Below are 12,255 nucleotides of genomic sequence, written 5' to 3'. Positions count from 1 at the left end.
GGGATGTCAGACTTGACAACTACAGTTGCTGATTTCGTTGCCTGTGGATATTAATATTACACAACTAGAAATCACAGGGTAAGTCAAATTAGATTACTGTGTAATGATCTTCCCAGCACCATTTCACCGTCCAAAGTATCACAAGCTTGCTTTTTATTCTGACAGTTGATAACATGCTGCTCGAGTCCAGAGTAGTTTTCAGCAAAATTATGTGCTTTGCTCCCATCTCCTTTTCATATTTCTTTTTCCTTTCTCCATTTTCACCTTTTTTGAATGACCGTTCATGTGGCTGTTTTTGTGTTTTTCAGTTTGGTAACATCTAATATACAATTTCATAAAGTGGCCTACTAGTTACCTACTCCTGTCAATGAGTCAGGACACCTGTTCTTTAAAAAGTTTTTATTTAGGTCTGACTTGGTACATTTTGTACTCTTGAAAATCAAAATGCGCGATGTACTGTGGATTGCCCTGAGTGCTTGCACTGTCAGTGAAAACTTCAACATTTAATGTGATTGGCCTTTTTTTTTTTTACCTCACAAATTTAAGCCCCCTTAAAAGCAAAGCTCCAGGGTGTGCTCCCAAGTCACCCAGATGGTAGATCTAGCCGTAGTTTGCTGTTTGTTTAGCATTTGTTCATTGAAACATTTTATGTAAATAGCATACGAAGTTCATGAAGTAAGTCCCAGAAGTCTTTAATTTTGTCTCTTCAAATTTCTCACGTTCCTGCTAGTGAGAGGTTGGTGCCACAGACACTCTGTGGTAAGTGTTTTCCAGTATGATGTACAAATAACTTAGACCGTGCTCTATATGTTTATTTTTTTCTTCTTCATTTAGTTAGCTTGTTGATTCGGTGAGCCTCTCTTAAAGTGATGTCTTTTAAAATAATTTTCGTAGATGGGACCTCCTCGAAGGCACGTAACCACATGTGATTATGACAACACGCTGATAATGGCCCTGCATATTTAGTTCTATGGATAATATCAAGTAAGTTGACTTGTCAAGTCTGGGGAAATTTAACATACGAGCAGCAATAGAGATATGACAAACAAAAGGAGACCATTTAGTCCATCAAGCTTATTTAGCTAAACTGTCCTAATATCTCATCCAGATGCTTCTTAGAAGTTGTCAAGTTTTCTCTTGTGTTCCTATTCCACCAAGTCTGAATTATTTGGCCTGTTTTTTTCTCTTCTCTTTGTGCGGTGATTTTCTTCCATTTCGGATGATTTATGCTCTTTTTTTCCTGTTAGGTTTAGACATGTACTTATTTTGGGCATGGATTTGAAATCGTTCATAGTTGCAGGGTTTTAACGTTCCCATTCTATGTTTTCTAGGTGTTTACTCATCCCCATAAAGTTTGCTTTCCTCAAATCACGTCTACGTTTTGGTATAATTTGTAAAATTTGAGATCATCGTTGAAAACATACAATGATCTGATCACTGTAACTTAAAAGTATCAATAACTTATGTTTTTGTTTGTTTTTGTTTAACTTCTACCTTAATTATGTAAAAATGATCTCTGGACAGTTTACTTTTTTGGTGTAAGGAATAGCTTCTTTAAACGGTGTACCCCCAAGTCACAAGACTGACACGAAGAGACTTGCGTGGACCGGCTCCAATGGGTCATTTAATTGACGTAATACTGTGTCGCACTCCGAAACCACACTGTTGAGTATGTTTTTGCATGTTGGATTTTATAATCTTTATCAAGCTGTGCCCCTTAGCATTTTCATCTGGAGCTGGGGTTGCGTGGACTCCTCATTGTCCGCGCACTAGCCTCTCACCTTCATTCAACGGTGCCCTTGGGCATGCGCAGTAACGCACGCGGGCGTCTCTCCTGCCCACTCGCTAAAAGGCGCGCGCGCGCACACTCTCTCTCTCTCTCTCTCTCTCTCGATGTCACTTTGCTGCTGCTGCTGCGCTGTTTGCTGCTCGCGACTGCCGAGGATCGCTTTGTCTCCCGCACACTGTCACTCCTTACTCCTGCGGTGCTCTCCCTTTCTCGAGCCGTGGCGCAGGTGCTCCTCCCGCGCGCTCCTCTTGGCTCAATCCACGCCCCGCGACGTGGGTGCAGCCGCCTCTCCTCGGAGGAGCGCACCTCGGGACTAAGATGGGCTGGAAGGACGGCGCAGCGGACGAACGTGAGTATCCTTGGCGTCCTGCGTGTGCTTTTTTTTTTCTTTCTTTTTGTGAGGGTAGGTTGACCGCACTGGCAGCGGCCTGTACCTGCTTGTTTCTATGGTACTTAGTACAGAGAGTTTTTTTTTGTGTTACTGGCTTATTAATATTTTTCGCAACCAAACAATCGCTTGGTTTGTTGTTTGACGTTTTGGCTTTTCATCAGACTGACAGATCTGCGTTAGGATGTTTTCCGTCCGTTCTACCAAGACGTTGGATTTAATGTTTACTATATGAACAAAAGCATCAGCCAGTTGACTTATTATGATGTACTCTGGACGTCTCCTACGGACCTGCGAAGAACATCGGCTCATTGTTTATCCTGAGCGTTAGAAACCGATTCCTGTATCAGGAATGGGAACACCAAGTGAACGGCTTTTTTTAAGCCCTGCAACATGCAGTTTAGATCTTCCGAAGTGTCATCACAGTCCTCCTCATTATTATTCCCTTCTTTGTGTACTTTGCTCCCTTCCACCGAACGCTGAGCTTACTCTTCACATGTTCCTATTCGGTGCTGCTCCCCACGATCTAAAGCACCACGGGGTGATCCAAACTATCGCCGTCCTTATTCTGCACGACGAGGATCATTCATTGTCTGTAGGGAAGATTACAGCACCCTCCATCCCAAGGTGATCTGCGGAGCTGGCAAAATGATTTGTAATAAATCGCGCAAGTCATCAATCCGTTTCCTACTCCTGCTTATTGTAAATTCAGCGTTACGGGCCGGCTAAGCTATTTCAGTACAATCGGGAACGAATAATGAGAGTAATAAAATAGAAATGTAAAACCGCAGTATTAACAGTGAAGAGAGTGCATTCAATGAAACGAACACAGTAAGGTGGATTTAGTGCCATGGAAGTACACAAAAGGGTGGCTTGCACTGGCTCGAGCCTCTGCCCTTTCCACCGCCTTGGCCGAAGTGCCTTTTTTCTCCCGTTAGGTGTCTAATAGACGCAACATAATCGCTTTGCTGCCCAGAGTTAACGACCAGGGGACATAAGAGTGGCGATTCTGTCAATAAAGAGCAACTTTGCAAACAGTTTTGTAAATTTTGTAAAGTCTGCTCATATCTTGACGGCCGGCTTTGTCATTATCTGGGTTTCCTGGAATTCTGGCATGTCACAGTCTACACAAATTGTTTTATTGTTGCTTCTTTAGGAGATCAAGGATGTGGTCAAAGCATTTTTTTTCGCAAGCACATGAGACAGCAGGCATTTCAAATTTTTATTTAGCTGACCACTATAGTGTGTTATGTGAATACGGCTGGCTTCATTCAGGAGTGTTTGATTTGCGAGATGCAAAATAATTGATGAAAAACTCTGGGAAATGTACAAGATCATCACAGTACTTGTTCAGATTAAGCAGTGAATTAGAAATGGAGCTGAGGTTTGTTGTTACTTGTCATGTTTTCTCTCTACATTAGTGATGGCCCCACACGAGGCATTTGCTGAAATTCATACCACAGTGTCCTAATCGTATGATGTTCTGAAATTCCGTGAAATGCAGCACCAGTGTAGCAACTGAAAATAGTGTTAACTGGTAGAATCATACGATGATGGTGTTCCATAACATTGTGTTCATTCTGCCTTAAAGTAAAAAATAATAATAATGCAGCATATGATGGAAATGTTTATGCATAGCATTTAACGTATAGTGATGTGCTATGATGTGAACTCTTGCTGTTAAAGTCCATTTGGTGTTTTATTTAATTAGATGGAAATCCCTTTATTTGCTCTTTCATCTGGTTAAGATGTGTTATATTAGGAGATTTACAGTAAAATATACTTAAAAGTGGGGGTATAGTGTGTTTGCAGGTAATCTGACATAATCAGCAATCACGGACATTTTTGCCAAGGTTTTGAACATTATAATGCCCCCGTTGTTATATCCACTTTGTTAGTGAAATTAAAAAAAAAAAAAAAAGAAACGCATAAATAAAAGTAGGCACTAATTTATTTCTGGGAATTAAAAGGTTACAAATCCTGTTCTGTAAATTGCCCCTTCTCCTACTTGTGAACCACTTTCCATCCAAAGGTCTGTGCACGTCACTGCTGAGGGAGGAAATGAGTCCTTCTCCCTTGACTTAAATGTTACAAATGATCAAGCTAGAACAATGAATTTAAGGACAGAGAATATGAAGCTTAATAGAACATCATTAGAATTCCTAAAGAGTTGTGTCAGAATAGCTTAGTTGTATCCCGGTTTTAAGCAGGTAGTCTAAAAACGTTGGTGTAAACAGCTTTTGAAGTTAGCAGCACAGTCATATTGACAATCCTCAATGTGACAGGCCGCCTCTGTATTTGATCCATCTGAGGTGTGATGTGATCACTGTGCTTGGTCTGAGTCAGGACTCTAGTGGATGTATTTTAAAGTACTTGTACTCCGTTGATACTGCATGAAGATTGAAGAGATGACTGCAAATGAGATGGGGACTGAGACATAAGAAAACACTTATCACTTAACATGGAAAGAAGAGAAAGGCCTCTGATGTTATTTAAGTAGTAGAATGTAGTCTCGGCTACTATGGAGTAATATTTCAAATAAAATTAAACAGTGGAAATTAATGTATTGTGAAATGTGACAATACGTAAATAAAAGCACAATGATGCATGAGCATAAATAAATATCTTGAAATATACCCTCACCGAACAAATTATTAGGAACACTAATTAATATCCTCCACTGTCTCAGTTCCTTGTGGCATGGATTCCACAAAAAGATGGTCACGTTCCTTTGAGATTCTAGTCCATGTTGACCTGATTGCATCACTCAATTTCTGCAAATTTATCAGCACATTCATACTGAGAATCTGTTCTTCCACATCTCTAAGTTGTTCTGTTGGATTCTGATCCAGTGACTGTGAGGGGTACTGAAGAACATTGAATTAATTGTCATGAAATCGGTTAGAGACGACTTTTGCTTTGTAACATGGTGTGTTGTCATGCTGGATGTAGCCATCAGAATATGGGTAAATTGTGGCTATGAAAGGAAGTACAGTACATGGTCTGCAACAACACGTAAATAAGCCATTTGTATTCAAGTGACAATAGAGTGGTATTAACAGGCTCAAAGTGTGCCAGGAAAACATTCTCCACACCATTACACCACCAGCACCACCATACTGGACTGCTGTCACAAGGCGGGTTGGGTGCATGGATTCATACTGTTGGTAAGAAATTGGTAATATTACCCTACCTATGTGTGCCTCTGCAGAAACTGAGATTCAGCAGACCAGGCTACATTTTTCCGGTGTTCACTCTTTCCAGTTGTGCAGATCCTGTGCCCACTCCAGCCTCAGCTTTATGTTCTTGGCTGACATGTGGAACCCAACATGGTCTTTTGCTGCTGTAGCCCATCACTCGTTAAGGTTCAACATGTTGTGCATTCTGAGTTGCTTTTCTGCTTGCCAAAGTTGTATTGTGTGGTTATCTGAGTTACAGTAGCCTTCCTGTCAGCTTGAATCAGTCTGGCCATTCTCCTCTGACCTCTCATCAACAAGGTGTTTATGTCCTCACATCTGATGCTTATTGGATGTTTTCGTACCATTGTGAGTAAACTCTAGAGACTGTTGTGTGCTTTAAAGTGCCAGGACATCCGCTGTTACAGAACAACTCTAACCAATGTGTCAGGCACCAACAATCATGCCATGGTTGAAATCCCTGAGGTCACATTTTATTTCCCCCATTCTGGTGTTTTAATTTCAACATTAACTGAAATTCATGATATGTATCTACATGATTTTATCCATTATGCTGCTGCCACATGATTGGCTGATTAGATAAATGCATGGATGTACACGCCCAATGACCGTATGCTTTTGTTGCTTAGGTCTTCGTTTATTTCTTTCAATGACATGAAAATTGTGTTTTTCACCCATTAAGACTGAGAGAGTGGGCTCTAGTGAATACTGTACTTTGTTTTGATTGTTTGAATCATCAGTAGAGGGATGTCACAGCCTAGCAACTTTGCATACGTCTCAATGCAAACAAACTACAGCTCAGAGTTGTAACTTTGTTCATGCGATGGCTGGGTGCCTGGAGCTGGCATTGCTTCCTTGAACCGGGACATTGATAGCCATGAAATTAAGATGAACTAGGGCGAATGATGATACATTACAACAGGGGATGGAGCAAAACATGCAAAGTGCTTTTATTGTCCGAAAAATGTTTAAACAAAAATTAAGTGCAGTGCAAAAGTCTTTATAGACAGTGTTCAGTGGCGAAGTTAAAATTCAAATAAATAAGTCAATAAACCCAACTCTATGTTGAAATCAAAAGGATAAAACTGGGTCCTTCTTAACCTGAGCCTCGGTGCCTCTCTTTCCTTCTCTCAGCCCCAGCTCACCCTTTAGGTCTCTTAGCTGGGAGCTGAGACTGTAGCATGCGTGGTCAACCCCTAAAACAGTTTGTGCCCCAGCTACCACAACCAGTCACCACTGAGGTGCCCACGCCTGGGTCCTTTGTCCCACTGCCATCCTACAGAATGCTGAAGGACAGCTGGTCCTTTTCCCTGGAAACACAGCAGGAGCAATCTGCCCCCAGACCGCTGTCATCTTGCTCCTTGTGGGTCCACCTCCCAACCACCATGACTCCTTTCCACTGTGCCTGCTCCCAGTCTTAATCACTTCTTTGATTTTACTCTCTTCATTTTGCTTACTCCTCCTCCTACTGTAGGCTCCCAATTTGTACTCCTGCAGGCACGGCATCCTCAATTAGGTCCCTCAGAGTGCTGATGTGGAATAGCTGAACTAATCAAGCAATCAGCCTGCCTCCACAGCAGATACCCTACAATCACACAGCTCCACAGCCTCGCACACCTACCAGGAGCTTGAGTGCTCTGTTTTTATTTAAACACACACACACTGCCACAGACCCCTAAATGCGCTTTACCACAGCTTATCTGTGAGGCACAAGTGACAGAAAAAGTTGACCAGGATTACCGCAGATTTACGGGAGTCTGCATCCGAGCAGACATCTGTTAATGTAGCATTTCATGTTTAAGACTTACTTGTACTCTACCAATGATTCACCAATCAAAATGCAGTACTCGCTAGAGCCTACATTCTCAACGTTGATGGGTAATGATGACAGTTTTCATTTCAAGGCATATTTTATGTTGTGTGCAATCTCACTTAAATAAATACATGAGGAAACAGTTAAATATATAAAAAAACAGCAAAAGCTTATGCTGTATTTCATGACACATTTAATTGTTTATGCTCACATATCATTTGGTTTTTGTTTATTGTCAGATTTCACCTCGCATTCATTTGCATGTTTATTTATTTTTGTCCAAAATATTCCTCCATAAACTACTACATTTACTGTGGTGAGATTTTATTCTTTTGCACACCATTGTGAGCTTTTTCGTAGAAGCAGACCTATACCCATATGTGAGGTTATGGAGAATTGTACACGTTTTTATTATGTGTATTAAATGCTAATTAACATGTTCCAGGAACTGCTTTAAAAAGAACAATCTCTTTCACTTAGTTCTCTTTATAAGGATTTTTATCCTTTATTGAAAATTGTCCCTTTTATGTATGTGCCTAAAACTTTGTCTTCTACACCTGACTCTTTCCCGCTGTGGCCCTGTGATACAGCAAAACACTTGATTCATTTTATATACTGTACAATACTGTGTTTAGCTTTTTTTTTTATAAATTTTTATTTACATTTCAGTTGTTTTTTCTTGAAGATAATGTTGTAATAAATATAGTATAATGTCAGTTTTGTGAACATTATTACTTTTTAAATTTTTTTAGTAGGATGATTATGCTGTATGTCTGTAGCATCTTAACACTGGATAGAAGAATCTGCATGTCTTCTTGACCAGGTGTTTGACGGTGCTGCCATGTAGGAACTCTGACAGTTGAAACCTTTCTATCTTCTGTAATTAAACAGTGACGAAGTAGGTGAGAATCACTTGCACATCATTGCCATTGGTCAGTCTGTATATTATTATGTGATGAAAATGCAAGCACAAAGCACTTTAAATGCAATGGACAACACATCTTGCCAATATGTGTAGTGGTATAATTAAAGTACAGACTGGTTAAGAGACTTGATATGAAACACAAAAGGATTTGGTGTTAGCTTGTGGTTTTGTAGTTTCAAGTCCAACTGCTAGAATTACCCTGTCTTTACTTTTTAGTTTCTGGGCATTTTACATGGTGTCAGTTAAAAGTGAGAGATTTCTTGCTGAGGTGTGGTTTGTAACACGCCAGGATGTGTATTCTCTTATTAAACACAAGTGCAGAAGTGTGATTAAAAACTTTATCACCAGGTATTGCCAATGATAAATCGTATGTTTTGCTTATCTTGAGACATCTCTTGTATGCATGTAAGGCATTCAATAAAAAATAGGAAAATATCTCCAGTTTACTGATATCATAATATTCTCTAACCCACTTAGTCTAATTCAGGATTGCCAGTCTGTAAAGCATCAAGGCGGAAACCAACCCTGGTTGGAACACTAATCTATTGCAGGGCTCAATTGCATGCCCACTCTGACACAGGTCCAAAATAGAATCACCAGTTAAACTAGCACTTATTGGGAGATAGGTATAAAACTGGGATACCTGGAGAAAAACCAAGGATTTTCATAATAAAGTTTGCCCTTCTAAGGCTGTATGTGTTATACAGTAGTAATAGCAGTAGTAGCAGTATTGTCTTATGTCCTGGTCAGACAGGAGCTACTGTATGTACCAGAAATACTCTGTGTCACCTTGTGCAGAGCTCAAGTTTGAGTAGCCAGTGTGGATGGATTCCAATATGCACCTGTAGAATTGGTGAACAAAGGCTGAGACATACAGGCTTTCCTCAAACATCTAAGGAGGTTAAGGTGTTGCTGACCCTCCTTGTCTGTAGCACATATAATGAATTTAATTAATCAATTGAAATACAGTAAGTATGAGAGAATTTGGTTTTCTTAAGAACTTTGTCTCTAGATTTCCACACACTATGGCACTTGGTGAACCTTTACAGGTTAGTCCTTTATATGATTCTGTATTTTTTTGGACCTCTCTCTCTCTCTCTGATATATATATATATATATATATATATATATATATATATATATATATAGTGTGTGTGTGTATAGATTTTAGTTTAGAAATTTGCCTCAGTTGGTAAAAACTGGACTTTAATACTGTGGAAATTTATATACAGTACATTAAATATAAATATATATTATTTTTTACTCAAAATTAATGAGCTTTCAAGTAAAGCCCTTAATGCTGCTTGCTATTAGGAACTGACAGATTTCAGCTAAATAAGATACAAAGTTCAGTCGTTATATTGTGAAATAATTAATTTCCCTCTTTAGACATCAGTCATTTTCTAACACACTTAGTCCTGAACAAGGTTGTGGGGGTCTGCTGTAGCCTATCCCAGTTAGCACATGGCTCAAGGCCATTGCAGGGCCTCTTTAGATATACAGTATGATGTTCTTTTATAAATAAAATGCATTTTTTAAATACCCAGTTATTGTGAATGCAAGACTCAAGGTTGCCAAAAGAGAACAGTATGAACCAGCTTTGAACAAGGAACCAATGCACTGCAGGGCACACACACAGATGGCCAATTAAGAAACTCATATTAATGTAACTTGCACACCTATAGCATGTGGTAGGAAAACAAGGTAAATTGGAGAAAGTCCACACATGAGTATGGTCGAAATGTGGAAAATCCAAACAACCAGTGTCTCGGCCAGGGTTTAAACCAGGGTCTCTTGGGCTGTGAGGGGTAACCACTGAGGTAAACACTGTGCCGCCTGATAATTTTCTTTAACAACATTTGTAGATCTAAGATTAGAAAATATGGAGTTAACAATTCATTCACTGTTTAGAGATTACTGTAATAAAATATATACACTGTATAAAGCATGCTTAGTTTATCGAACAATCTAACTACCGTTTAGTTATGCATTTGAGCACGTTTAATGTTTTATAATTTCTGCAGTACAAAAGTTACTTCTAAGGTGTCTCTAACTGTATAATATGCCACAGGTTTTATACATTGTCCTATAAGGCAAATGGAACCAAATTAAAAATTGAAAAGTATGTTGTAACCACAAGCAAATTATAATTATAAAAAATAATACAATTTCTAAACAAAGTATATATGTACACTTTTTGTTAATGAGCTTGTTCCAGCAGTTACAGATACAAGTTAAGTCTCTGCTGCCATTCCATGGCAGTCCGTTAGTCAGCACAACTGTATGCAGACCCCTATCAAAGCAAATTTAGAATTGCTGGTGAAATGACAGAATCTACAGCTCTAAAATGCAGCCATTACAATTTAATTAATATACTTTTAATGACATAATTAAAAAGGGTGAAAAAAATGTGAACATAAAACTAGTCTAGAAACCACTTGATTGCCAAGTTTGTCAAATTAGATATAGTTGACGGACTACTGATTTTTGACAAGTTGCATTTACATAGTGTCAGATATCATTGTTAGTTTATATTTGTCCAACACGTTTACCCAATGTGACCTACATGATCAGGATATAATAGCATTTGTTTACTGATACTGTGGTGGGCTGGCACCCCGCCAGGGGTTTGTTCCCTGCCTTGCACCCTGTGTTGACTGGGATTGGCTCCAGCAGACCACCGTGACCCTGTAGTTAGGATATAGCGGGTTGGATAATGGATGGATGGATGGATGTTTACTGATACTTCTTTATGGTTGAAAGGCAGACACTTTAAGTGACTTTCTTGGGGTCACAGACAGGAATTTAGCTGCCAGCTTTGTGCTTTAGTGTCCAGTGCCTTAGCTGCCATATGAGAATGTGTGCCAAATAGACATGATAGCAGATGTGTGGGCCATTTGTAATACCTCCTAAGTGCCATTACAAAGTAGCATTTAATATTGTACAATTAAGTTCAATATTCCCATTTATAAATCTGTTCCACACTGCGTTAATGGTTGTGTCATGTGGACAATCCCGAAGCACAATTCTTAGAATATTAAATGTGACTGATTTTCTGTATCTTTAGAGGTGAAAATATATTGTGAAGTTTTTTGTTAGCACTTTAATAGCTTACATTTTTTGTAACAGGTATATAATAAAATATTATGTGTGTTACGTCAAATACTGAGTTGCTAAACTAGCTTTGAACACATCACTCTACGTGCTGAGGCATGAATTTTTATCTGTTCTCCCTGAACTCATCGGTTTGCTTACAGAGCTAATAGATTTACTGAGGATGACATCTCTCTAGCTCTGCACACAGCCCTGACTCATCTAGAGGGACGGGGCACATACTTGACAATGCTATTTGTAGACTAGCTCTGCTTTCTGTACTGTTTTCCTCTTTCCGCTCATCATAAACTGCACCAGTTGGGGCTCAGCATACTACTATGTAATTGGATCCTTAGCTTCTTGTAGGAGCACCATCAGGTGGTACGACTGACCCTCCATTTCTCCTCCACCATAATCCTGAACATGGGCACACCACCAGGCTGTGTACTGAGCTCCATCCTCTACTCCCTCTTCATTCACAATTGTGTACCTGCATATACCACCAATACCATCATAAAATTTGCAGATGACACAACAGTGATTGGACCAATTTCCAATAATGACAAATTATCCTGCATAGCAGAGGTGAAAAATCTAGTGAGATGGTGCTCAGTGAACAACCTATCCTGCAATACAGGGAAGACCAAGGAGCTCATCATTGATTTCAGAAGATCACACGATGAGAATCATGCTCTAATTTTTATCGATGGGGACAGGGTGGAGGGTGTATCAAGTTTTAGGTTCCTAGGGATATATATCACCAGGGACCTTTCTTGGACAGCTAATGCCATGGCACTGCTGAAGGAGGCACAGCATTGGCTGTTTTTCTTAAGAATGTTGAAAAAAGCTGACCTCCCTCGACAGGTGCTGTTGACCTACTACCGCTGCACCACGGAGAGCATTTTAACCAATTGTATTTGTGTGTGGTATCTCATCTGCTCAGCTGCTGATCAGAAAGCTGTACAGTGGGTTGTGTTGAGAGTGCAGAGGATTGTCAGGGTGCAGCTTCTAGGAGAACATCTATAGCACACATTGCCTCAGGAAAGCCAC

The 12,255-nt window shown here is 39.7% G+C and overlaps 1 protein-coding gene across 1 annotated transcript in view; it reads left to right on the top strand.

Annotated features, from left to right (window-relative positions):
- Nucleotides 1–1,669: 1,669 nt before the first annotated feature.
- The window catches only part of tbkbp1 (TBK1 binding protein 1), a 90,313-nt gene continuing 79,727 nt past the window's right edge, over nt 1,670–12,255 (top strand). Inside the window, exon 1 of the mRNA XM_028818707.2 lies at nt 1,670–2,138. Coding sequence (XP_028674540.1) covers nt 1,806–2,138 — 333 coding nt within the window. The 5' untranslated portion in view covers nt 1,670–1,805. The remainder of the gene's footprint in view (nt 2,139–12,255) is intronic.

This window comes from Erpetoichthys calabaricus, chromosome 14 (genome assembly GCF_900747795.2).
Source record: "Erpetoichthys calabaricus chromosome 14, fErpCal1.3, whole genome shotgun sequence".
Taxonomy (NCBI): domain Eukaryota; kingdom Metazoa; phylum Chordata; class Cladistia; order Polypteriformes; family Polypteridae; genus Erpetoichthys; species Erpetoichthys calabaricus.
The sequence above is the reverse complement of the archived record's forward strand: the minus strand, read 5'-3'. Positions and strand labels throughout refer to the sequence as shown.